We start from the raw sequence: 25,795 nt of genomic DNA on the forward strand, positions 1-25,795 counted from the left end.
GGGCGGCTGCCAGAGAGAGGGAAAGCCCAGCAGAGAGGAAAGAGAAACCAGGAGAGGAAGAGAGAAAGTGAGGAAGAGAAGTTGAAAGAGAAGAAAGGAAACAGATGTGTTTGGTGGGGGCGAAAGAGACTGAGTGTGGAGAGAGGGACTGAGGGGGTGATAGAGACGGGAGGGAGGGGAGAGTTAGACAGGAGCAGTAAGGTAAGAGGAGGGACTGGAAACGGTTGATATAGGCAGACAAGGAGAGAGACACAGAGAGAGAGACAGAGACAGAGACAGAGACAGAGAGGAGCGTGAGTGAGCAAGAACTCATAAACAAGACAGAGCTGAAGCAGTCATACATCAGGTGAGAAGAGGCAGCCCTGAGAGGCAGTATCTGAGACGTAAAAAGGTGGCAGACCTGTCACTGGGACACCAGAGCTGGGTAAGTCCCTGGCTGGGCTGGGAGGGACTTGCCTGGATGCTCATTCCTGGTGTCTTAGGAATTGTCTTGGGGAGCTGACAAAGATGGTTTGGGGGTTCATGAGAGAAGAAAGGAACAGGTAGCCCAGGGCACCCTGAAGGAGGCAAGGAGTAAAATCCCTGTGCACACAGGGGGTCACATTCCTAGCCAGAGTTCAGCAGGCTGGAATAAAGGAGCCCCTATTCTTATGGCCTTGCTGCAAACAGCTGCCCCCTCCCCACAGCTGCCAGAGCCACCCACCTCTCTTGGCACTACTATTGGTATGCGATCCCTGACCATGGCCTCCCCCAGTCCCTCAGTTCCCAAACAACAGTTTCTTTCTCCTCAGCATTCTCCGACCTGAGCCCTGACCCCAGATCTGTCCTCAGCCCCCATCAGCGGAGAGACACAGCCCCTTTCTCTTTCTCCCAAAGTTCTCCATGGAGCAGGGCCGCCCCCGGAGCAGCCTGAGCCTGGCCAGCAGCGCTTCTACCACATCTTCTGTGAGCAGCCGGAGCACCAAGGTCCTTCCACACTTCCCAGTGGGATAGGGAGGAAGGGGGCGAAGGGCAGTTCAGTCCCATTTCCTAGCTGTTCCATCACACGGACCCTTAGTGATTGGGTCTGCCAGACTGGTTCCAGCTGCAGCTGGGAATTTTGGAGACATCCCCAGCTCTGTCCCCACCCCTCTCAGTCTTCCTAACTTTAAGCCAGAAGAACAAACAAACCTAGACTGAGAGGAGGTGTCTACCCTTGACTGGACTAGGGAACTCACTCTGCAGTCTATAAACCTCGACCCACCCACTAACAACAGGGTGGGGTGGTTCACAACTGTAATCCAGTATTGGGGAGGTGGAGGCAGGAACATAGATTAGGCAAAACAACATGCAAGGAAATAAAATCCCAAACCAGAGCCAGGTGTGGCAGCACATACCTCAAATTCCAACATTCAAGAAGTAGAGGCAGGAGGATCAGAAATTCAAGGTCAACCTTGGTTACATAGTGATTTAAGGATAGCCTGGGCTGCATCAACATCACTAGGACAAAATTCACCTTACTCCCTTAAACTCAGAGACCCAGAGATTTGGTTCCAGCCTTGGTCAGCCTACTTCCAAAAAGGTGATCCAAGGCAGCTTGGGCTTGGGGGTCTGCAGTCTGTGTGTGGGCAGATACCCTCTCAGGGAAGTGAAGGACCAGAAGCCACATCTCCACCCTGAACTTTCTTGCTGAGGGTACCCTTCTGTCCTTTCATTCCCAGGGCATCTATTTGGAAGCTGCCTCTGCGGGGGACTCCCGGCATGGCACATGCTCCTGGTGTGGATTGCAGAGGTTCTTTGGCATCCCCGGCTGTGGCAGACAAGAGTGTTCTTGCCAGGGCGCCTGTACAAGGCCTCATAAATCTCAACCTGAACTTGACCTCCCTATGTAGCCAAAAAATGACCTAAAACTTGTTGCCATCAAGACAGGATCTCACTACCTAGCCCTAGCTGTCCTGGAGCTTGCTCCATAGACCAGGCTGACCTCAAACTCAGAAATGTGCCTGAGTTTAAAGATGTATGCCATTACCCCACAACCTTGAATTTTTTTGTTTTGTCTTGTTTTTCGAGACAGGATTTCTCTGTGTAGCTTCGGAGCCTATCCTGACACTTGCTCTGTAGACCAGGCTGGCCTCGAACTCACAGAGATCCTCCTGCCACAACCTTGAATTTCTAACTCTGCCTCTACCTCTAGAATGATGGGATTACAAGGAACAACCTCCCTTGGTTTATGCCATGCTGGGACTTAAATTCATGTTTCATGTATGACGAGGAAACACTGTGTGAACAGAGATAACTAAATCTCTTGTCACTTTTTGTTTGTTTGTTTGTTTGTTTGTTTTGAGACTTGGTCTCAAACAGCACAGACTGGCCACACTCAACTATGTTAAGTCCTGATCCTCCTGCATCTACATCCTGAATGCTGGTTTCACAGGCTTGTGCTGCCATGCTCAGCCTCCTTGCCTGGTTGCAAAGAAAAGGCCCCTTGGGAGACAGTCCCAGGAGAAGCCCTCATTCACTTCTGTTCCTAATGCACCCCAGAAGCCTGCTCGTGCAGTGCACAAGGTCCATGCCTTTGGGAAAAGGAACAATGCATTTCGACGAGACCCCAACCTGCCTGTGCACATCCGTGGCTGGCTGCATAAACAGGTAAGGTTAGAGACCAGCTGTGGTACCTGGATGCTGAGTCCTGCACCTGCTGTTTCCTTCCACGTTCCTGACATGGCCTGCTTCTGCTGCCTCATTTTCAACCTGCTATTGTTTCTGCCGTACCTTAAGCATAATGATTAATATGCTTATGTTAGACCCCCAGAAAACTCAGGTATCCAGGGTCCCAGGCCAGGACCTCGGTCACCCCAATCACCAGGCAGATTCAAGAGCTTGCTGCAAACTGCATGAGGCTTTATTATAATTTAACGAGGTAACCTCATGTTAGCTCGGGTCTTTCACCCACCTGCCATGGCGGATGGCTCGCAAAAGACAGTTTGAACCAGCTGCCGAGAGATCTCGTAGGGCAGCGTAAGGGGAGTGTCTAGGGGTATGCACAGGCTCACAATTGGTGTGCCTCCAGGCTTGGAGGGCTTGCCCTGTGTTGATTGGTCAACTGGTTGTTATGGCCCATAGGCTCTCCCAGGGTGGTTGCTATGCTCTGTGCATCATTGCTGTGCGCTTGTCCATAAAGTACACCCAGGGTCGTAAAGCATAGCACCACCAGCTAACTTCTGATTGGTTCCTTGTCTCGAGGCAGTCACCTAACCTCTAGTGACTAAGACAAGGTCTTAGCGAGCACATGTTACTGTCATGGCTGCCGAAATGGGGGGCTGGTCCCTTCACTTAAACATATTATAAACATAAACAAACCATAATGTGCTTTGAATATTTCATGTTCCTGGTCCCTGGACACAGGTTATAGACAAAATAGATGAACAAGTATCTAGACTATGTTTAAGGTCGTCAAAGTGAAATGCAGAGCATGGCAACACACACCTTTAATCCCAGAACTCCTGAGGCAGAGGCAGACAGATCTCTGTGACACAAGCCTGGTCTACATTCCAGGACAGCCGGAACAACATAGAGAGACCCTGCCTCAAAAAAAAAAAAAAAAAAAAAAAAAGATAAGATGAGCAGGGTGGGGGAGGAATTGTGTAATGGATTAGTAAATAAATAAGTGGACAAGCCTATAATCTCAGAGCTAAGGGAGCAGAAGCAGGAAGATCTTTCTCAGAGCAAATTCGCAGCCAGCCTGGGCTACTTGAGATAAAGGAAACCCATAAAATTTTGAATAGCTGTTGGGAGTTTGTGGAGAAGGAACAGCATACGATAGGGAACCTTCTACATCTTAGCTCCTGTATATGAAACCTCTGTGGTGCATTACCTCAACCAAACCTTCCAGAAATTTCTCCAACATCAATGGATAGATGGGAAGTCAGGCCCTAGTGGAGAAGTGACTTTTCTAAGGTATAGTTTAAAAGTGGCCAAGTTTAGAGCCAGAGGTACTACCACTCAATCAGGCTTCCAGCTAGGAATCCATCATACCAACACATACCTATTGGCCACCCCAGTCCCTCCCTCCCTCCCCCTTTCCGTCCCTCTCTATCTCTCCCTCCTTTCCTCCCTTGCTCTCTCTTTCTCTGTGCCTGCCTCTCTCTGGGTCTCTGCCACCCATCTCTCTTTCCCCAGGTCCCCCTGTCTCTGTCTGTCTCTCCACCTCCCCAGTCTATGTCCCTCTGTCCCCCTGGGTCACTTTCTCCATCTAGTTTCTTCTCTGGTCTCGGCTCAGCCTCTTTCTTATCTCTCTCCCTAGGATAGCTCAGGCTTGCGGCTATGGAAACGCCGTTGGTTCGTCCTTTCAGGACATTGCCTCTTCTACTACAAGGGTCAGTCTCCCAGCTAGCCCTTTCCCAGCAGTGCCTCTCTTGGGCTTCCAGTTGCCCAACACCTTCCTGACCTCTGACTGCAACCCCTGTCTGCAGACAGCAGAGAGGAGAGTGTCCTGGGCAGTGTACTGTTGCCCAGCTACAGTGTCAGGCCAGATGGGCCAGGAGCCCCGCGTGGCCGTCGATTTACCTTCACAGTGAGTATGTTTGTGGCTTCCTGTTAGTTGTTAGGTGGGAACTCGAGGCAATCGTGTCTTGGGGATTCCACATTTGAAGAGGTCTTACCATGCTTCCTCCGAGTTCCCATCCCAAGCCTCTGTCCCTTGCAGGCAGAGCACCCAGGCATGAGGACCTATGTCCTTGCAGCTGATACATTGGAGGACCTAAGAGGTTGGCTGCGGGCTCTGGGAAGAGCTTCTCGAGCAGAGGGGGAAGACTGGTGAGTGAAAGCCAGGCATGCTCCCTATCAGCACCCCCCCCCTTGTAGGGCACTCATTTAAATATGCGATTACTGGCTATCTCCTAAGTAGATCCTACCATCAATGACCCCTTCAATAACAAAAAGGTATTCTCTTGTAAGATCTGCCTACCTGCCTGCTGTGGCGTACGCCTTTAATTCCAGCACTCGGGAGGCAGAGGCCGGTGATCTCTGTGAGTTCAAGGCCAGCCTGGTCTCCAGAGCGAGTGCCAGGATAGGCTCCAAAGCTACACAGAGAAACCCTGTCTCAAAAAACCAAAAAAACAAACAAGAAGATCTGTCCACCTTCTTGTCTAGCCTGACTCCCAACTGGCCCTTCAGTCAAAATGTTCAGTAGACAGTCTCAACTGTACCCAACAAATTAGGAACACTTTCCACTCAGAAGGTGAAGTTCTGGCTGGTGCCCTCTGAACAACGTCAGCTTTGAGGCCATGCCACATTTTTAAAAGGACTTGTTTCTTTTTATTTCATGTATATGAGTGTTTACTAGCATGAATCACATATGTGCATGGTGCCCTCAGAAGCCGGAAGAAGGTGTTATATCCCCTGGAATTAGAAACAGAGTTGTGAGCTGTCTCGAGGCTGCTGGGACTCGAAGCCAGACCTTCTGGAAGAGCAGGAAGTGTACTTAACCTGAGCCATCTCTCCAGCTACAAGGCCAGGACACATTTAAAAATGTTTGTAAAATTCATTTATTTTCACTTTTTTTTTTTTTTTTTTTTTTTTTTTTTGAGTAAGGATCTATGTGGCTATGGCTGTTCTGGAACTCTGTGGGTCTACTTTGCAAGAGCTGGAATTCCAGATGTGGGCCAGCACACCCAGTGCTGGGGGAACTTGTGCTCAGGCACTCTTACCAGCTAAGCCACATCCCCAGCCCTATGTGAGCTTTTGCTTGGCTGGTTGGTTGTATGTCTGTGTGGGTATGTATGCACTCATGAGTTTGGGTGCTAGTGGAGGTCAGAGGTGTTGGCTCCCTCTGGATGGATTGTGAGCTACCCAATGCAGATGCTAAGAGCTAAACTTAGGTCCCCTGAAAGAGCAGTAAGCATTCAACTAACTGTTGGGCTACCTCTCCAGTCTCTGCTTATTTACTAGGGATGGAAGCCAGATATTGAATCAAGCTGTCTGGTACTGAGCTACCTCCCCAGTGAGTGTGTGTGTGTGTGTGTGTGTGTGTGTGTGTGTGTGTGTTGCAAGCATGCCAGTGTGCAAGTGTATATGCCTATGTCAGAGCATATGGAGCCCAGAGCAGGACATCAGGTGTATTTTTCTGTTGCTGTCTATCTTACTGCTTTGAAACAGGGTCTCACTGAGCTGGAAGCTTGCCTTATTAGTTAAGCTGGCTGGCCCATAAACTCTCAGGTTCTAACTGTCCCAGCTTCCCAGTTTTCTTGAGTACGGACAAGCAGAGTTATGTCTAGCTGTTTGTTTGGTTAAGTTTTGGTTTTTGAGACAGGGTCTCATTGTATAACCCGGGTTGGCCTGGAATTCAGATTCACTTGCCTCTGTTTCCCCAGAGCTGAGATTAAACGGTGTGTGTGCCACCACCTTACACCACCAAGGGATTGGTGTGCCCCCTCCACTTCCAAAGGTTTCATTTGTACTCACCCAGGATAGCCTTGAGTTTAGGCCCTTCCTATCATGGGTCAAACTTTAAAAAAATGTGTTCCCAGCAGTTCTTAGAGACTAAAGCTGGGTAATCAAAGAATTCAAGGCCAGCTGGCCTATAAAGATGCCACTTCAAAAAGACATCACTTCACCACCCCCAACCCAATTTTTTTTTCCTCAAATGTCAGGCATCTCAGGCACTTTCTTAGAGTATCCCAATGCCTAGACCTCAGGACACTAGGTCATGTGCCAGTAGATCCAGTGGCCTTTTAGAAGCAAGAGTGATGTCACTCCATGTGCCCATTTGCTAGTGGATTATCTAGGTCACCTGCACGTCCCCAGCCTGGGGATGGCCCCGGGGGCCCCGGGGGCCCCCCGGAGGTGAGCAGAAGGGAAGAGGGGCGCATCTCAGAATCATCAGAGGTGGCTCGGCTCCCCAGAGGTCGTGGCAGACGAGGGATGTACACATCCAGTCCTACAGCTGATCTGCAGTCTGACACATGGAGTAGGAGGACCAGGAGTCCAGAGTAAGTAGGAACACTTTGGGGGTTTAGGGTGAAGCCCTATCATTATCACAGGTTGAGGGCGTGGCATAAGGGAAGGAGGAGTTAAAGGAGGAGTTGGACCAGTTACCTGCGGGTTGGTGGTCTAATGAAGAGCAGGCCTGTTGGAGGCATGACTAAGGATGAGGTCTGGAGTCACCTTGGTGGTGGCTTGATCCTTTGGAAAGTGGATGCAGATGTTCCCAAAGGGAACTCACCCACAATTTGCCCAGCAAAGAAGGGCAGTACAATCAGGGAAGCCAGACATTCCTTGCGGGTAGTGAGGTGGACTGGGAGCAGAGGCTCAGACTAACTCAGTTCCCTGATTCTCTCCTCTCCACAGGCTGTTTTCATCCCTCTCCCGCCCACCTTCCCCTCTGAGCCTTCCCCGTCCTCGGTCCGCCCCGGCAAGGCGACCCCCTCTCTCAGCAGGAGACATGCCATCTCCTGTCCGACCTCACACTCCCTTGAGTCCCTTGAGTCGCATTGATGTTCGACCACCTCTGGATTGGGGACCCCAAAGACAGACCCTCTCCCGACCTCCCACTCCACACCGAGGACCCTCCTCCGAAGTTGGTGGAGGACGGCCACCCAGGAGTCCCCAGCCCTGGAGACAAGAGCCTAGAACACAGGTGAGCCGAGAGGGCGGACTACATTTCCCATCAGGCTTCAAAGCTCTCTTCCCAGGCCAGTGATCGAGTCATGCCTCACAAGCATTATGGGGGTTATAGTTCACAATGCAACTGTTACACCCATCTACCCCCACTCCCCCACCCTACCCGCCCACCATCAAAGGCTAGTGTATTTCTTGTCCCATCAGGCCTCAGGATTATTTTTGTACAATTGCTCCTGTGCATTGTGGGTATTGTAGTCCACAATACTCTACACCAAAGTGAGGCATAGTTTGGTTTCCAGTTTTTGTGTCCAGATAGCCAGCCTCTTGATAATTTCTCTAAGAGTCACAGATTTATAGCCTAGAATATCTGCAGCTAACCTCCTACAGCCTCTAGCAGCTTTGCCAGCCTCGTCCATTTATTAATATCCTGTGTATGTGGAGCCAGTGTAGTTGAGGGTGTGTATATGAGCTCTAAAACTGAGCCTGACCATTCTAGGCAAGCACTCTACTGCTGACTTACTCCCCAGTCCTCCTTTTTACTTCTTATTTTGAGACAGGGTCTCTAAGTTGCTCAAGCTGGCCTTGAACTCATTCTGTTACTTAGGCCTCCAGAGTAGCTGAGATGCTGGCCTGTGCCAATAGGAGTAACAAGATGTCTCTAAGCATTTTTATTTCAGTCTACCCAGGCCTCCTCTGGTTCTTCCACCTATCTCCAGCTGCCCCCAAGACCCCCAGGGACCCGGGCCTCCATGATTTTGCTGGTAGGTTTCCTGCAGTACCAGGAATCCACTAGAGTCCCTCTTTCGTTGACCCTGGCTTGACATCCTCACTCCCCAGGATGGTTGTCTCCTCAACAAGGAGCAGGATCCCTGGTAGGTTCTCTTATTATTTTCCCATGGCTGATGAAACCAGGCACTGAATGAGAAAAAAGAGGACATGACTGATCCTAGGTATGGGTTGAGGAGGCTTGTTGTGGATATGAGGGAGAGAATACCCAGAGGCATCTGAACATCCAGACTGAACAGTGCCATGAGAAGAGAAGAATGGGTCAGGGAGATAGGAAGAGAAAAGAGAGGGCACAAAGAGAGGAGCCGAGGACCAAGAGATCAAGAAACTGGGTAGCCAAATGGCTGGGGTTATATAGGAATCAGAGAAGTGGGGGGAGGGGAGGGAAGGGGGAGGGACTGGAGAGGTTCAGGATGGGGGGCAAGGAGGAGACTAGTGGCCAGTGTCTTCTTGGACATGTTAAATAGACACCTTAGCCTTTTGTCCCCGGTTTCTTTGAGACCTAACAAGTATAACAAGTATCACTCGGAATTCGTTTCCACATTGTTCTTGCTGTAGTGTTCAAAACCCCTGGGGAAGACCAAAGATTTAGACTCAATTCAAATTTGGATTTAATGAATTTATTCTTACTGCTAGCAGAAAGGATGATAGCCTTAGAGACAAACAGCATGCTGTGCCAAGGGGGGCTAAAGAAAGGGTTTATCAAAATGGACATCAAATCCCTTTGACCCTGGAATTTTCTCCTCCTCAGCCAGGTCCCCCAGCAGACTCAACTTTGCACCAGGGCTTGGAGACAGATGTAAGTTCTTTCAGATCCAATCCCCATCAAATTCTCAGAGCCAAAAATGTGCTAGCCCAGAGGTTCTCAACCTGTGAGTCGAGACCCCATTGGAGTTGTATATTTGATATTTACATTACAATTTATAACCATAACAAATTACAGTTATGAAATAGCAACAAAGTAATTTTATGGTTGCGGGTCTCCATAACACGAGGGTCACAGCATTAGGACAGTTGAGAACCACTGTTCTAGATGGAGCTAGGAGGGGAAAAGCCAGGTGGGGTTCATAAACACTTCCTTCTCTCTCACCTTCCCCCAGACTCTGTTGACCAAGCTGTGTGGGCAGGATCGGCTCCTGAGGAGGATACAGGAGGATCTAGACAAGAGGCAGGAGGAGAAGGTACAGAAGGGAAAGAAGGGCCTTAGTTGCTCCTGCCCTTGAGCCTCCCCAGGTGGTGGAGTCAAGACACTTCCCACACTGAGGGCTGGGGTCACATTCATCTTCCTGGGTTGGAAGTGGCTTCAGAAGTCTGACCACTGTTCCCTGCAGGAGCAGCTAGAGGCAGCCTTGGAGCTGACCCGGCAGCAGCTGGGCCAAGCTACCAGGGAGGCCGCAGCTTCTGGGAAGGCCTGGGGTCACCAACGTCTTCTTCAGGACCGGCTGGTGAATGTGAGGGCTGCTCTGTGTCACCTGACTCAGGTGAGCATCTGGGGAGAGCAGGACTCTCAGGCGTGTGCAGGCTGCTGTGGAGACTATAGGGCTTATAGGTCCTTCTTGAGCCATCAACCCACTCTCTCACACACACACAGAGTGGGTCAGAGGACAACTTAAGGGAGTCAGTCTGTTCTTCCACCCTGCAGGTCCTGGGGATGGAACTCAAGCCATCAGACTTGGCAGCAAAGTGTCTTTACCAATGGAGCCATTTTACTGGCCTTCTGCCCCCTTAAAACCATAATCTTGATCACTACAGAAGGTCAGGGGCAAGCAAGCAAGCAATAACAAAACTTAAGAGGATGGTGATGATCATTATTATTTTATTGAGACAGGGTTTCTCTGTGTAACAGCCCTGGCTCTCCTGGAACAAACTCTATAGACCAGGCTGGCCTCGAACTCAGAAATCCATCTCTGCCTCTTGAATGCTGGGATTAAAGGCGTGTGCCACCACTGCCCGGCTAGTTAACAATCAGTGTTTCTACAGTGATTTATTCAAATACCTCTAAGAAGCAATGATTTCTTTCTGATATTCTCCCTATTTTCCCTCTACACACATGCATACATGTGAACCCAGGCCCTCAATCATAAGATGTTCTGATTTGATTTTATCTTATTTTTAAATAGTCTCACTATGTATTCCCAGCTGGCCTGGAACTCAGAGTTCTGCTTCTTCTGCCTTTCTCCTGCTGGGATTAAAGGCATGTGCCACCATGCTCTGCAAAATGAATCCAAAGGGATAGCTGCTTACTATTATTGTTGTTGTTGTTATTTATTCTGTGTGCTGGCTTGATGAGATGTCTCAGCAGGTTGTTCTTTTCACTCATGCTTCCAAACATTCATGAGCCTTCGCACACAAAAACACACAAAAACAAATGTTTGAAAGTGAATTGTGTGTACATGTTCCGGTGTGATAGTGGTGGCCAGAAAACACCTTATAGGGCTGGCTCTCCTTGCCCTGTGCGGTTCCTGGGGATGGAGCAGGTCTCCAGGCTTTCAGCCAAGCCTTTCCCTGCTGGCCTTCTTTCTCACTTGCTCTCCTTAGGTGATTTTGACATGGGCTTTCTGTCTTTGAATAAAGCTCCCCTCAGTGTTACTATGACCTTTGTTGGTAGTGTTACTGTGACCTTAAAAAAGTTATTTAGATACTCTGGGCATTTCTCTAGGTAAGAAAAACAATATTGGAAGAGACAGAGGCAGGGTTTCTGTGAGTTTGAGGTTAGCCTGGACTACATAGTGAATGAGTTCCAGAACAGCCAGGGTTACATAATGGGACTGAAAAAAATAATGTAGTGCTGGGCAGTAGTGGTGCACACCTTTAATCCCAGCACTTGGGAAGCAGAGGCAGGAGGATTCTCTGTGAGTTCAAGGCCAGCCTGGTCTACAGAGCGAGTGCCAGGATAGGCTCCAAAGCTCTCTTAAAAAACAAAAAAACAAACAAAAATCCAAACCAAAACAAAAAACAACCCAAAATGTATTGGAGAGATTGCTCAATGGTTTAGAGCACTTTTGCTCTTCTAGAGAACCTGGGTTCAATTCTCAGCACCCACATGTTGGCTTATAGCCATCCATAACTCCAGTTCCAGGGGATCTGATACCCTTTTCTGGCCTCCATGTACTCCAGACAAGCATAGAATGCACACACATACATACAGGCAAAGCATTCATACATATAAATCCAAATCTAAAAAATTTTAAAAAGAAAAAGAAATAGTATCTATTTCATGTGATCCTTGTGAGGATCATGTTAAAATACAGAAATCAACAGATATTTAAGTTTTTTCTGTAGGCAGCATGCTTTAAGGGTCAGTCCATGTCCATGGGGATCACATGTGGTGAATGGCCTGGGGTTCCCAGTGGTTCAGGCAAAGAAGACCATGGGAGCTGAAATCCATCTGGAATGAGACTATTGGGAGGAAGCCTTCCTCCTCCTCAGCTGGGGCAAGATCTGGTGGTTTGGGGGACTAATCTTGTATCTCCCCCTTTTTTGGGACTTTAGGAGCGAGAGCATGTTTGGGACACATACAGCGGCCTGGAACAGGACCTGGGCACCTTAAGGGAGACTCTTGAGTATCTACTGCACCTTGGGTCTCCCCAGGTACACCCTTACCTTTGCCCTCCCTGCCCACAGCACCAAAACCACCTGGAAACTGGGGACACTCCAGCACTGACTGAGAGCCAGAGTCCCACCCACTGATTAGAGACTTTCTTCTTCATGTGACCCAATACTTGACAAGAAACAATCAAGGGAACATGTTATGTTAGGTTGTATTTCGGTTTATGGGTTGAGGACACGGTTCTTCATTGTGGGAAAGGTAAGGCAGAGTTCATGATGCAGGAGTAGGGGCTGGAACTTCTCAACTCTCAGTGGATCAAGATGCAGAGAGTCAGGGCTGGAGAGATGGCTCAGTGGTTAAAAGCACCTGGGCTCTCAGAGAGGACCACAGTCCAGTTCCCAGCACCCACACTGTGGCTGTCAATCATCTGTAAGTCCAACTCGAGTGGATCTGGCCTCCAGGTATACCGGCACTCATATGCACTTACTCACATATAGATACACGCATCTACTCGTATTTAAAATAATAAAAACAAACATTTAAAAAATAAGAGTAGAGAAATGCTGGTATGCCTCTAGCTCACTCACTCTCTTTAAGGAAGTCTAGAATACTTTGCTTCTGTTATTACATTTTGGGATTTATTAGTTTTTACAGGTGTGTGTGTGTGTGTGTGTGTGTGTGTGTGTGTGTGTAGGTCAGAAGAGGGTGTTAGATTCCCTGGAACTGGAGTTATAATCAGTTGTATGTTGTCTGATGGGTGTACTGGGAACCAAACGTAAGTCCTCTGGAAGAACAGCAAGTATTCTTGACCACTGACCAGGACTTGCCCCACCCCCGAGAGGAGGTTATATAGCTGTGGCTGTCTTGGAACTGGCTGTGTAGACCAGGCTGGCCTTGAACTCAGAGATCCACCTGTCCTTTGCTAATTAATTATTTTTAATTTTGACACATTCTGTTCATAGTACATTTTTTTACTTAAAAATAAATTGGGGGCCAGGCGTTGTTGGTGCATGCCTTTAATCCCAGCACTTGGGAGGCAGAGGCAGGCGGATCTCTGTGAGTTCGAGGCCAGCCTGGTCTACAAGAGCTAGTTCCAGGACAGCCTCCAAAGCCACAGAGAAACCCTGTCTCAAAACAAACACACACACACACACACACACACACACACACAAATGGACTGGAAAGATGGCCACTATTCCAGAGGACCAGGGCACACACAAGGCAGCTCATACCTGTCTGCAACTCCAGTTCCAGGGCTTCTGACAAGCTCATACAGACGTCTATACATACAGGTAAAACACCAATGGGGGGGGGACAGGGAATCTTAAAAAAGACACTTGTATCTTAAAAAAAATCTGCATGAAACAGAGAGATGCACCATGTTCACAGATAAGAAAGATAGATAGCAGTGTGAGATGTCGGCTCCCCAAATTGGTTCCCCAATGGCAGTGTGCAGGTCTTTATACATTTGAGAGCGTGGGGCTGGGGTCATGGCTCATTGGTTACAAGTACTTGGTGCTCTATCTATCAGAGAACCAGTTCAGATTCCAACACCCATGTGGGGTGGCTCAAAAACTCCTGTAACTCTAGCTCCAAGGGATCTGATGTCCCTTTTTGGCTCTGTGGGTATCTCCACATAAATTATCACGTACACAGAGAGACACATCCATACATACACATGAATAAAAAGAAATAAAACTGTAACAATTTGGGGGCTGGTGAGATGACTCAGTAGGTAAGGGTACTTGCTGCCAAGACTGATGGTCTGAGTTCAGTCCAAGAGACCCACATAATGAAAGGAGAAAAACAATCCCACAAGTCTTTTGACCTACACTGGCCCATGGACCATAAAAGGCCAGAAACCGCTAAGACATCCTCCACGTGGCTAACTTTAGACCCTTCTGGGTGAGGCCCACCTGCTGTTTTTTGTTTGTTGGTTTGGTTTTTGCAAAACAGGGTTTCTCTGTGGCTTTGGAGGCTGTCCTGGAACTAGCTCTTGTAGACAGGCTGGCCTCCATCTGCTGTTGTTACCCTTGTATTTTCTCCTCTTGAACAAACCCCTTTTCTTCCCCCAGGACCGAGCAGCAGCTCAGCAGCAGCTCTGGATGGTGGAAGACACGCTGGCGGGTCTAGGCGGCCCCCAGAAACAGCCCAAGTCTCCATCCCCTGCACCCCACGGAGAGGAGTCCTCAGAGCGGGAGGTGAGACTTCCAGCTTGTCCCCAGTTTCCTATTGCACCTGTCCTGATCCTGGGAGTCTCCACCCACCTCTTTCCCTTTCCCTTGCTCCGATGGTGGCAGGCAGGTCTGGGGAGGTGGAGAGGTCGGGGGATGAGTCCCTGGAACTGGTTAGAATGGTTGTCAGCCATCATGTAAATGCTGGGATCTGAACCTGGGCCCTGTGCAAGAACAAGTGTTCTAACCACTGGACCATCTCTTCAATTCCATCCTCTTCTATTTGCTCCAGGACCCAGCCCCAGGCAATGGTACCACCCCTTTCAGGCTGGGTCTTCCCATATCAGTGAATGTACTGAAGATAGTCCTACAGACATGCACACAGCCCAAGCTGATCTAGACTTTCCCTCCCAGTCACAGTGCGTGTGCACTTTTGTGAATGTTATGTATTCATGTCACAGAGTTTATGTGGAAGTCAGGGATAGTGTGTGAGAATCAGTTCTCTCCATCCACTATGAAGACCCTGGGAATGAAACTGAAATCATCAGACATGGTGGCAAGCAGTCTTATCTGCTCTGAGATCTCACCAACCCCTTATTTAGTATATATATTGCCATTATTTAGGGAGTAGTTGTTTTTTGTTTTGTTTTGTTTTTGTTTTTTTGAGATGGGGTTTCTCTGTGTAGCCCTGCCTGTCCTGGAACTCACTCTATAGACCCAGCTGGCCTCAGACTCACAGAGATCCACCTGCCTCTGCCTCCCAAGTGCAGAGAATAAAGGACTGTATGACCACTGCCCAACTATATATTGTTATTTATTATTCTGTCAGAGTGTTCTGTGTTGCCTGAGTTGAAGAAAGAGGTCACTTTTTTTTTCCTGAGTTTTCAAAACAGAGTTTCTCTGTAGCTTTGGAGCCTGCCCTGAAACTTGCTCTGGAGACCAGGCTGACCTCAAACTCACAGAGATCCTCCTGCCTCTGCCTCTGAAGTGCTGGAATTAAAGGCATGTGCCACCACTGCCTGGCCCACGATGAATTCTTTAAGGTCTGTGTGGCAGCGGGAAGGCCCAGCCTCTGATGAACTAAGCAGAACCTCTAACTACCATACAAAGGCATATTTATTGATTGTTACACAAAGTTGTTTTTTGGTTAAACAAGTTCTACAAACAAAAGTCCCTAATCTAACTTGTACATCTCTCTAAAGGAGAGCACTACATGTCCTCATGACTTTAGTCCTTCACTGTGTATCACAATAATCCAGGAGCCTCAGATGTGCCAGAGGCATCATCTAGCCAAAGTCATATGAAGGCTGCAATGCCTCTTCAGAAAAACAATTCTACCAGTCTTGGAAAACAATCACTGTTTTCCACAAAGATAAAAGTACTTCTAGAAAACAAGTCTTCACTCTCATGTTTTACCCTAGATACAGTGAATCTGCCAGCATCCTACAATGTTGTTCCATCCGTCTCCTGACTTTTCTGTCCACCCCAGTCTAGGGCATCAATACCAAAGAAAACATCAAGTGTGCTTTGGTGAACCACTGAGTTTTTAGGAGTTAATTACAGGAGATGGATGTGTGACTCAAAGGCAGCTGCTTCCCTGGGAAGCCCCCAAACACCATCGTATCAACAGTAGCATGGCACCCAGTGTGTGCTGCTGGGAAACTTCACACGCTGCTCTGACTGCCTCATATAGCAAAAAGTGGAATGCTTTTGACATTGAGCAACTTGTTTAAGTAGAGAGGCTAAGAGAGGTTAAGCAACTTGTTCAAAGTTACACAGCCAGTAAGTGGCAGACATGTGATTTGAAGCCAGTGTATCTGGCTCTGGGTTTGTAATTTTAATCTTTTCCATGCTGTGCCTCAATTGATAAATACTTGAAAATTGTGGTATAGTAATAATAAGACCGCCATATTTGATCTCCATTTTTTCCTTCCAGAGCCTTCCAGAGTCACTGGAGCTTAGCTCCCCTCAGTCCCCTGAGGTGGACTGGGGTCAATCTCCAGGAGATGACAGAACCATCCTAAGCCCTCCCTCAGGTGAGCACCCTGGTAGGGTGGGACCCTCTCTATGTTCTTATTCTAAGTCCCCTCTGTTCTTCAAGGTGTCGGGTCTCCAAGAGTATCACGGGCATCCAGCCCTGCAGGTCACCAACCCTCATCCCCACTGCTGAGAACTAAGGTAGACTATCTCCACAACATGTTAAATTTGCCCTGTGACTGTGCTTGGTCAGCTCTCATCTCCCAACACTAGGAGAGGTCAGTTTGAAGACCACAACCAGACCAGACAGGATTTTTATCTGGGGTACTAGAAGCTGTTGTGTGAAAAGCTGTGTGACTTGGGGTAGTTATTGAGCTCCTCTGAGGGGCATGACTTAGTGGTAGAGCCCTGCCTAGAATCCCCCAGCGAGGGGCTAGGGGTATGGCTCAGCAGTGAAGCTGTGAAGGCTGGAATTGGGTTCAGTCTGCGGCCCTTCTCCAGGTAAACAGCTAGTGTTTTCCACTACTCAATGTCAAGTTATTGGGAGAAGCTGTCATGCCCAGGAGGCATGATGCTTCCTTCTCCATAAGGTAGAGCCGGTGATGGAAGGAGGATGTGGGTAGCAACCCGGCCACACAGGGCTTGGGAAGTCCTTGTTCCCAGCTGCTGGGTCATGTCTCTAGGGTCAGGGAGGGGACACTCTGGTGTAGTGATCCTTGGGGCTCTGCAATGAATGCTCTGTGAAGTGCCAGGCTGTTGGTGAGAAGTTCCTGGAACAGAAAGAACGAGGAAACCGAAGGTTAGACTCTTGGTCTGTCTCCCCAGGCTCCGGTGGGAAAGCCTCGCATGAGTGCGCAGGAGCAGCTGGAGCGCATGCGCAGAAACCAGGCTTGTGGGCTTCCTCTTCCTCGCCCTGCATCCCCGAGGCTGCTGACCCTGGGGAGGGTGCTGTCCCCAGCTGGACGCCAGCCTGACTTGGAGCAGAGGGTGAGGAGAGTAGGGTCTTGTATTGGGAGTACTGTGTTTTTTGAGACAGGGTCTCGTGCATCCCAGGCTAGCTTTGAGCTTGCTACTTAGCTAAGGTTGACTTTGAACTCTGGCCTCCTGCCTTTACCTTCCTGTGCCATGATTACAAGCATGTGTCGCCATGCCTGATTTTACCCAGTGCTGGGGGCGGGGGTGGGGGGTAGACCCTGGGAGGCAACCACTCTATGGATCAGCTACACCCCAGCCCCTGCTGCCTTTCTAAATTAGAAATACTTCCCACTTTCTTGTTGCAAACTAAGTCATCCCTCCTGTCCTGTACTCGTGCTCCCTGCAGTAGGGGGACAGGATTAGGTAAGGAGGTGTTGTGTGAGAGGCTTTTCCTGAGGAGATGCAGCATATACACGGGTTCACTTAACTCAGAAAGGTCCTCATTACAGACTACAGTAATGATTGCACCAAAGTCCAGCTTGGTGGGCCAATGAGGTGTTGTCCGGTTACTAATAGGAGTCTGTGTGAGGGGCTACCTACAGTAGCAGGAGTGACCTGAAAATGACATTGCCAAAAAACCTCCCCCGATGAGTGAGGACAGCTCATGAAAGCTGCAATGGCAGTGCTGTTTGCAGGGCCTGCAGGCAGCTCAACAGTTCTGAAAGGTCTCTCTCTGTGTGTAACTTGGCTGGCAGGAGTCTCCTCTCCGGCTGTGTTTGTTGTGTCCACGGTTCAGTCGTGAAAGTTTCCATAACTCAGCAAGTTTCAGCTTTCCCAGACATGTGAAGTTTGCTCATCCCCTCAGGCTCGAGATTCTCCCCTCTCCTGCAGGGAGTGTTTCAGTTCAGAGGGAACTGCCATGCAGCAGGAGGGAACAGTTTCTCCAGTTCCTGTGTCAGAACTCTCTTAGTTGTATGGGTCCTGAAAGAGGCCACGCCTCCCTGTAGGTCTCTCTTCCATGCACCATGTTGTACATGTTATGCCAAACTAAATCACTCGATCTAGGGCGGGGGCGGGGGTGGGGGGCTCGAGAGAGACAGAGACAGAGAGACACACAGAGACAGAGACACTGAGTATGTATATGTATTTATCTTTCCTAGCCACACCCCCTTCTCCAGGTAGGGCCTGCTTCCTAATATTGCACAATTAGCTGTAAGTTTGTGTCATCGTGATAGGAGAGAGGACTGCCTGGTCCTGAAGAAAGCTGACATATAATCCTGACAATGAAGATTATAGTGAAAGAGCCTCAAGGCCATGGCTGGCTGTGAGCTGGGAAGGGGAGCATTGACAGAAACAATGGAGACCTAACATGATGGAGTCTCAGATGGAGGAGGGGCTGGAGAGATGGCTCAGTGATTAGGAGCACTGACTGCTATTCCAAAGGTCCCACATGGCAGCTCACAACTGTCTGCAATCAAGCTCAAAGTGATTTGACACCCCCATACAGACATAAATACAGACAAAACACTAATGCACATAAAAAAAGAAGCCGGGCGTTGGTGGCACACGCCTTTAATCCCAGCACTCAGGAGGCAGAGGCAGGCTGATCTCTGTGAGTTCCAGGCCAGCCTGGTCTACAAAACGAGTTCCAGGACAGCCTCCAAAGCTAAAGAGAAGCCCTGTCTTGAAAATCAAAACAAACAGAGCGAGAAAGAGTGAAGTACTCTGAGAGGAATGGTGGGAAGCTGGGAAGCCAGAGCAGCCTCTTCAAAGAGCGCCTTCCATGCACCTCCTGAGCAGGTCCTCTTGAGGAATTTCTGACTCTTTCCCCAACAAAGCATTGGTCTGTCTATTTAGCCTTGGTGAGGCTATAGGAAGTTCTGGATCCTGTGATTTGGTTCTGTGTATCATATGTGACCGGGAGCGTGGAGGAACTGGGTGCCACAGATTGTAAGCTGTCCGGCCACAGCAGTGACATTTAATTGTGAACTCCAGGGAGGCATGGCCTGATGCAGGCTGTGGAGTCAGGCCTGAAAGTACAGGCCTATGTTCTGTCACTCATCTGTGGATTAGTTCATTGGTCAGATGAACATTCTCACAGTCCAGTCACATCTCAGCAGTACCACAGGCTGGGGACCAAGCCTTTGTATGACACAAACCTCTGGGGATTGTAGGGAAGGATTAGACCCTCTGTAGGTATGGGCGTGACTTTTTTTTAAATTTTATTTATTTATTATGTATGCAACATTCTGCTTCCATGTATATCTGCTCACCAGAAGAGGGCACCAGATCTCATAACGGATGGTTTGTGAGCCACCATATGGTTGCTGGGAATTGAACTCAGGACCTTTGGAAGAGCATTCGGTGCTCTTAACCTGTGAGCCATCTCTCCAGCCCTGGGCGTGACTTTGTAATCCTGATGTTGTCCAAGAGGACAGGTGAATTCAAACATCTCGTCTTTGGGCCATTTTACTCTGAGCACCCCAGCTAGCATCACCATAAAAATAAGTGGGACCCCAGTGGAGCTAATACACAGCTCCTATCCCCACACTGAGATGGAGGCAGAGGATCAGGAGTTCAAGGCCACCCTCAATTATATAATGAGCTACATAAAAATCTGTCTGGAAAGTGAGGGTCTCTGAGAGATGCTCAGCGATTGACTTTGGAGCCTGTAATCCCCATGGCATGGAGATGGAGGTGGGGACATGTGGATCCCTGGAAACTCAAGTGTAGGGAGTCTTCTTTCTCTTTCCCAGTAGCCAGCTCCCAGATCACAACCTGGAGACTTGTTATTCTTTATGAAAGCTTGGTCAATATCTTAGGCTTGTTTCTAACTGGCTCTTATAGTGGCTCATGGCTTTTAATTCTTTTTTTTTTTTTTTTTGGTTTTTCAAGATAGGGTTTCTCTGTGTAACTTTGGAGCCTATCCTGGCACTCGCTGTGGAGACCAGGCTGGACTGGAACTCACAGAAATCTGCCTGCCTCTGCCTCCTGAGTGCTGAGATTAAAGGCGTGCGCCACCAACGCCTGGCATGGCTTTTAATTCTTGTTCTGCATGCCTTGCTTCCTTTGTGTCCTGCTGGTGACTCCCTTCTTCTCAGTGTCCTCTCTGCCCCCCCCCAAATCCTGCCTAGCTATTAGCCATTCAGCTTTTTATTAAACCAATGGAAACGACACATATTTACAGTGTACAAAATTATTATTCTTCATTTTCCCTTTTTGTCTAAATAAAAAAGAAAGATTTTAAATCTAACATAGTAAATATACAATAAGAACAATTATCATTCACAATGTCCAGTTTATTTGTATTTGCCATATTTAGAGAAAATAGTCCATTATTTATTCTATCTTGATGAGCTCAAAGCTCTGTGCCTAATTTACCTTCAATCACAACTGAGGAAAACTGCCATTACAACTACATAGTCTCCAACTCCATCAGAGACCCCAGAAGGATACAGTATCACCCGAGTCAACAGGAAGTGCATTGCAAGCCACTTCCAAACCTCTGGAAATGACAGAGACATCTGGCCGCCTGGACAGTCACCCCAGGTTCCTTTGCAACTTTGGGGCATCCAGCCTGCAGGCCTAGAATGTCTGGAATACTCTTCTGTAATTTTGAAGGAATTTTGAAGTTCAATAGTCTTTTTCCCTTTGTGTCCTGCTTGTCCTGCAGTGTGTACAGCATACTGTCAGCAGTCAAGAACAGTTTCTTGCCCAAATGGCTAGTTTTGCTGCATTGTAAGCAAACGCCATATGGAGTTTCTTTGATGTCCATCATCTTCTCTGAAGTAAATTGGTGCTTCCAGGTGCAGATGTTTCTCATTATCATGAAAAGCCTCATGTTAACAAAACATTTTATTTTATTTTTTAAAAATATTTTATTTATTTATTATATATACAGCTATCTGTGTGTATACTTGCACACCAGAAGAAGGCATCAGATCTCATTATAGATGGTTGTGAGCCACCATGTGGTTGCTGGGAATTGAACTCAGATCCTCTGGAAAAACAGTTTGTGTTCTTAACCTCTGAGCCATCTCTCCAGCCCAACAAACCATTTTAAATGTAGGTCTTTGATGTGTGTGGGGACTATCTATCTAAAATATATCAGTTTGACCGTAAAAACATCTAACATGACTACAAGTTTTGCTATTATAGGTAACTAATTATTAACCTGCATTTTTTATTATCCTAAGTTGTTTATAATAATAACTTTGAAAGACTAGAAAATTCCATTACATTGTTAACTGAGCTGTATAGATATAATACCTGAAACAAGAGTAGTGTTCTAACAAAAAAACCTTAAATTTGTATCAATATACAAAAATCCATACCAATGTAAAATATTTGAGACTAGTGGTTGTTCAAAAATAGACTCAACAATCCACCTTTTCTTTTGGGGGGGGAGATTGAAGACAGGGTTTGTCTGTAGATTTGTAGACCAGGATGGCCTCGAACTCACAGAAATCTGCCTGCCTCTGCCTCCCAAGTGCTGGGATCAAAGGTGTGTGCCACCACTGCCTGACTAACAATCTATCCTTTAATCTCATCTTTTTTATATTGTATCCTCCCTTTTCCCCTTCTAACAATGATCCCTGAATCTAATCTCCTTTGTTCAGTTCTTTTGTTTTACCATGATCAATAAGAATTTGTAACCAACCGCCTTAAATGATGACAAACATCCATAATCCACTGAAGGACCAAAAGCCACCACCCCACCTCTTGGGAAGACTGCTTCCTGATGTCTGGGGGCACTGGCATCTTTGGGAAACCCTGGGAAAATTAGGATAATGGTCAAGTCCTGGCTAGAATAGCCTGTGAGGCTGGACCATCTCAGCTAGCAGCCTTGAAGCTGTTCTAGGTGCAGAGCTCTGAAGAAATTGCAACAGAGGCCCTCTGAGAGGCTGGATCATGCAGGCCACCTGTTTTCATTGGTGTCTGGTCCCCTTGCTCTGAAAACATAAATGTTCAAAGGTAACATGCATATCTGCATTAATACAATTATGGACTGTGCATTCTACACAAGCTAGCCAAAGATGATTTTTTTTTGTTTTATGTTTGAGCAGGTAAAATATGCTACCTCTCTTGTAGTTTTTCAGGTTTATTTCTTTATGTCTGTAGACAGGATTTTCAAGGGGTCTTCCCCAATCAAATCTGATCTCTATTAACCTTGAATGGATCCACAGCCTTTCATTTCCTGTGGAAACAAAAACGTAAACTCTTCCCCAGCCTAACATATTTTTTGACTTCTACTTTGAAGTTAAGACATTTTAAAAATATATAAAATGGTTTAATTTAGTAGTTTTATAATCTAATGTCTCTCAGCAGCTATCGGTCGCTCATCAGAAATAAAAAAAATTAAAGACAACACAATAACATGCAGGATCCAGACTCCCTGTGTATTTCCCGTCTCTACTTGGCTTATTATTGTTGTTGTTGTTATTATTATTATTATTACTTTACTCTTTTTTTTTTTGAGACAGGGTTTCCCTGTGGCTTTGGAGGCTGTCCTGGAACTAGCTCTTGTAGACCAGGCTGGTCTCGAACTCACAGAAATCCATCTGCCTCTGCCTCTGCATCCCAAGTGCTGGGATTAAAGGCCACCACTGCCCTGCTTTCTTTTTTTCTTAAGCCTACACACATTGTTAAACACACTGTAACCTGTCTAGAGGCTTTTTTGTTTTTTGATTTCCATTGGAACCTGCTGTATTATGTGTCTGTAACCTTTTCTGTCTGCATGAGCAAAACCTTACACCTCCCTGCAGCTAAGCTCAGGGCCAGTTGGGGGCCCAAGCCCACTCGTGCTGCTGGAATACACATCTCTGTACCTCAGCCCGCATGAGAGACTGTGGGACTAGGAAGCAGTATTTGACTTGGATTTTGTGTGTTTGGAACTTTTTTTAAGTTTTCTCAGGTCTTAGGTGGAGCTATGTGTCCAGACATTGGGTGCCATTGTAAGTTAGGTTTTCCCTTGGGCCACTAGCTCACAATTAATTATGAAGACTCAGCTGTTAGCTTAGGCTTGTTTCTAACTAGCTCTTCTTGACCCATTTCTATTCATCTATGTGGTGCCATGTGGTTCATGGCTTTTACCTCTTGTCCTGCATGTCTTGCTTCCTCTGCTTCTTGCTGGCAACTCCCTTCTTCTTCTCAGTGTCCTTTCTGCTCTGAAAATCCTGCCTAGCTATGTGACACACATTCAGAGTGTACAAAAGGATTATTCCACAAATCAGTCTGGCCAACTTGCTGAGGGTTCAGGCCAATGAGAGGGCTTGTCTCAAACCAAAAGTGGAGAATCAGAATGGGGACACCTTAGGTTGTCCCCTGGCATTCCTAAGGATCTGCAAGTGGGTAGGTGGGGAGGGGGGGAATGAGGAGAAGAAAGGAGAGGCTGGAGAGGGAGGTAGAGAAAACAGGGGCTTCAATGGCAAGAATTCCCTTCTCTTTCCCTTCCTTTCCTGCCTCCCCCTTTCCTTTCTTCTCCCTTCTTTTTCTCCCCTGCCCCCTTTCCCCACCACATTCTCCTCCCTTCTTTCCATTTGGACATAATCTTGTCATGTACTCAGATCAGGCTGCCTTGAACTTGTGACCATTCTTCAAGGCAAGAATTCTAACCACTTAATTCCTTCCAGCCTAATGTAGGAGCTGCGAAATGGCTCCGAAGTTCTGGGTCCTGGAGTAGGTATGGATCTAGCGTGGTGAGTGGAAATGGGAGGGTCTGGATGCTGACAGGTAGCAGTGGCATTATGATAGTCTCCTGTGCACTAAAACAAGTCTCCAAAATGCCACAGCCCCTTGAGTTCCTGTGGCATCTACAAAAAAGCCAGGGAGCCCCTCACGCCCAGTCAAGAACAGCAGAGCTCCAATGGTCTGGTTCATTCAGTAATGGCAACCTTACTGCTGGTCTAGCTGCACTGCACAGGGCCTGGGTTTAAAGCCCTTTAGCTAAGAAGCACAACTCACAGCAGGCCTTGGCCTGTTTGACATCCGTCCCTCATTTTCTGTAGTCCCAGGCACCCCACAACCTACACACCAACATCCGGAGGTCACCGGGAGCGGGTCCCCAGCCTCTCCCAGGCTCTAGCTACAGAGGCTTCCCAGTGGCACAGGCTGATGACGGGTGAGGTGCCCAGGATCTGAACCCCTGGGTCTGAGGGAGGAGGCCTGGAAATATGGGGTTCAGATGTCTAAGTAAATAATTCTCATTCTCCATTTAGGCTCTCGAGAGGGAAATCCAGACTCCAAGGGAGACTGTCTCCTGCCAGACTCACAACCTCCCAGTGAAGAACTGCCCCAGGTCACCATGTCCCCAGCTTCTCACAAGGCTAACTCTGCTGCCACAGGGTTCTCATGCCTGGGGAGCAGGCGAGACCTGGCCCGGTGGGAGCCCAGCTGGAACCCCAGGAAAACCCCTCCTACTCCACTGCAGGATGAGGGGCCATGGCCCTTGAGAGTCACTCTGCTACAATCCAGCTTTTGACTTGGCCCTTTGCACTACCACTCCTGTGTGGCACAAACTGGAAGCACAACCTTGAAGTGTGAGGTCACTTAGGACTATGGGGAGAAGTTTGTTTCATCATGTATTCTGGGAGGGCCTTGGCTACTAAGGCCAAAGACCAATTATCCTAACACTGCAAACATGGATTAAAACTTTGAACTACTTACTAGTCAATAAATAGCTTCATTCTCTCTGAGGTTGTGACATTGTGTTCTGGGCTGTAGACTCACAGGTCTTTTTTTGTTTGTTTTTGTTTTGTTATTTTTGTTTTTGAGACAGGGTTTCTCTGTGTAGCTTTGGAGCCTATCCTAGCACTTGCTCTGGAGACCAGGCTGGCCTGAACTCACAGAGATCCACTTGCCTCTGCCTCCTGAGTGCGGGGATTAAAGGCATGCGCCTCCAATGCCTGGCTTCGATTCACATGTCTTGAGGAACCTGCCTGACTCCATTTTGAAGACAGGAGCCATTATGCTGTTTTTTTTAAAAATAAGTTTCTATTTACTGTGAGAGTTGAGTTGCTCTTTGTTTCTTGGAATCTGACCTTCCCCAACCCCATGACCTTGATTTGTTTTTGAGAATACCCTGGCTCTCCCAGACCCCTCCCTAATCACATGGTGGGTGAACACATGATGTTTTTAAAGTTTTTTTTTTATTTATTTTTTATTTTTTTGTATTTTCTCATTGCCCCATTCTCTCCCTTATGTAAAACTACTTGTGATTTTACTCCTTAAAAGGAGCCCAAGAGGTGGATTGGGGGCTGCTCTCTTTAACCTGATTTATCAGGCAGTCATTGGCCATCTCTTGGGTGCACCCCAATAAAAAATCAAGCTTGCTTCTGAAAGATTTTAGTTTGCTGAGAGAAAAAGTTTTAAAAGATTTCAGTTCACAGACAGAAAAAGTTTCCCTCAGGCCTTGGCCCATTACAAGAAAGTGACCCCAACCCCGGGCACATCCCATGGTTTAGACGGGGGCAATCGCCAAGACAACCCTCTTTGGGTCACACCTGGCTGGCCAACAGACTATCAAGAACTTTCCAGGGTACGTTCTGTGGTTTTTCCTTTGTAGAAAAGCAGGTCCCACCTGGGTGACCACTCTAACATGAGATCATACTTTGTAATCAGTCACTTTGTGCCCCTTGCCTGTATGCTGATCTGCGGTTTTTTCCTATAAAAGGAGCTTGCACCCCATGCTGGTGTGTGCAGCTTTCTGGATATTGCTGACACCTGAATGCACATTCGTTCAATAAACCCTCTTGTTTTTGCAGCTCTTGGTCTGGTTTCTGAGTCTCTGGGGCTC

General features: G+C 47.7%; 1 protein-coding gene across 3 annotated transcripts; it reads left to right on the forward strand.

Moving 5' to 3' along the window:
• Positions 1-77: 77 nt before the first annotated feature.
• Plekha4 (pleckstrin homology domain containing A4) lies at positions 78-24,695 on the forward strand. Of its 3 annotated transcripts, none has more exons than XM_027420615.2 (20): positions 78-424; positions 792-966; positions 2,521-2,628; positions 4,283-4,355; positions 4,452-4,552; positions 4,685-4,794; positions 6,753-6,968; positions 7,327-7,615; positions 8,277-8,360; positions 9,137-9,184; positions 9,486-9,566; positions 9,717-9,866; positions 11,878-11,976; positions 14,011-14,136; positions 16,046-16,145; positions 16,211-16,287; positions 16,912-17,073; positions 23,634-23,683; positions 24,009-24,121; positions 24,219-24,695. In XM_027420615.2, the coding sequence occupies exons 2-20, from the start codon at positions 883-885 to the stop codon at positions 24,479-24,481; spliced, it is 2,334 nt and encodes a 777-aa protein (XP_027276416.1). In that variant the 5' UTR covers positions 78-424; positions 792-882; the 3' UTR covers positions 24,482-24,695. The 3 variants fall into 3 exon arrangements, with proteins under 3 accessions (XP_027276416.1, XP_027276417.1, XP_027276419.1); XM_027420616.2 differs by having other exon boundaries at positions 877-966; XM_027420618.2 differs by lacking the exon at positions 23,634-23,683 and having other exon boundaries at positions 24,219-24,419.
• The last annotated feature ends 1,100 nt before the right edge of the window (positions 24,696-25,795 follow it).

Source organism: Cricetulus griseus, chromosome 6 (assembly GCF_003668045.3).
Source record: "Cricetulus griseus strain 17A/GY chromosome 6, alternate assembly CriGri-PICRH-1.0, whole genome shotgun sequence".
NCBI classification, from domain to species: Eukaryota; Metazoa; Chordata; class Mammalia; order Rodentia; family Cricetidae; genus Cricetulus; species Cricetulus griseus.

Bases quoted from the DNA above. Each gene is read 5' to 3' on its own strand.
- Plekha4 (XM_027420615.2), top strand. From the start codon at position 883: ATGGAGCAGGGCCGCCCCCGGAGCAGCCTGAGCCTGGCCAGCAGCGCT. The intron at 4,356-4,451 runs GTCAGTCTCCCA...CCCTGTCTGCAG, and splicing joins TTGCCTCTTCTACTACAAGG to ACAGCAGAGAGGAGAGTGTC. The intron at 9,567-9,716 runs GTACAGAAGGGA...TGTTCCCTGCAG, and splicing joins ACAAGAGGCAGGAGGAGAAG to GAGCAGCTAGAGGCAGCCTT.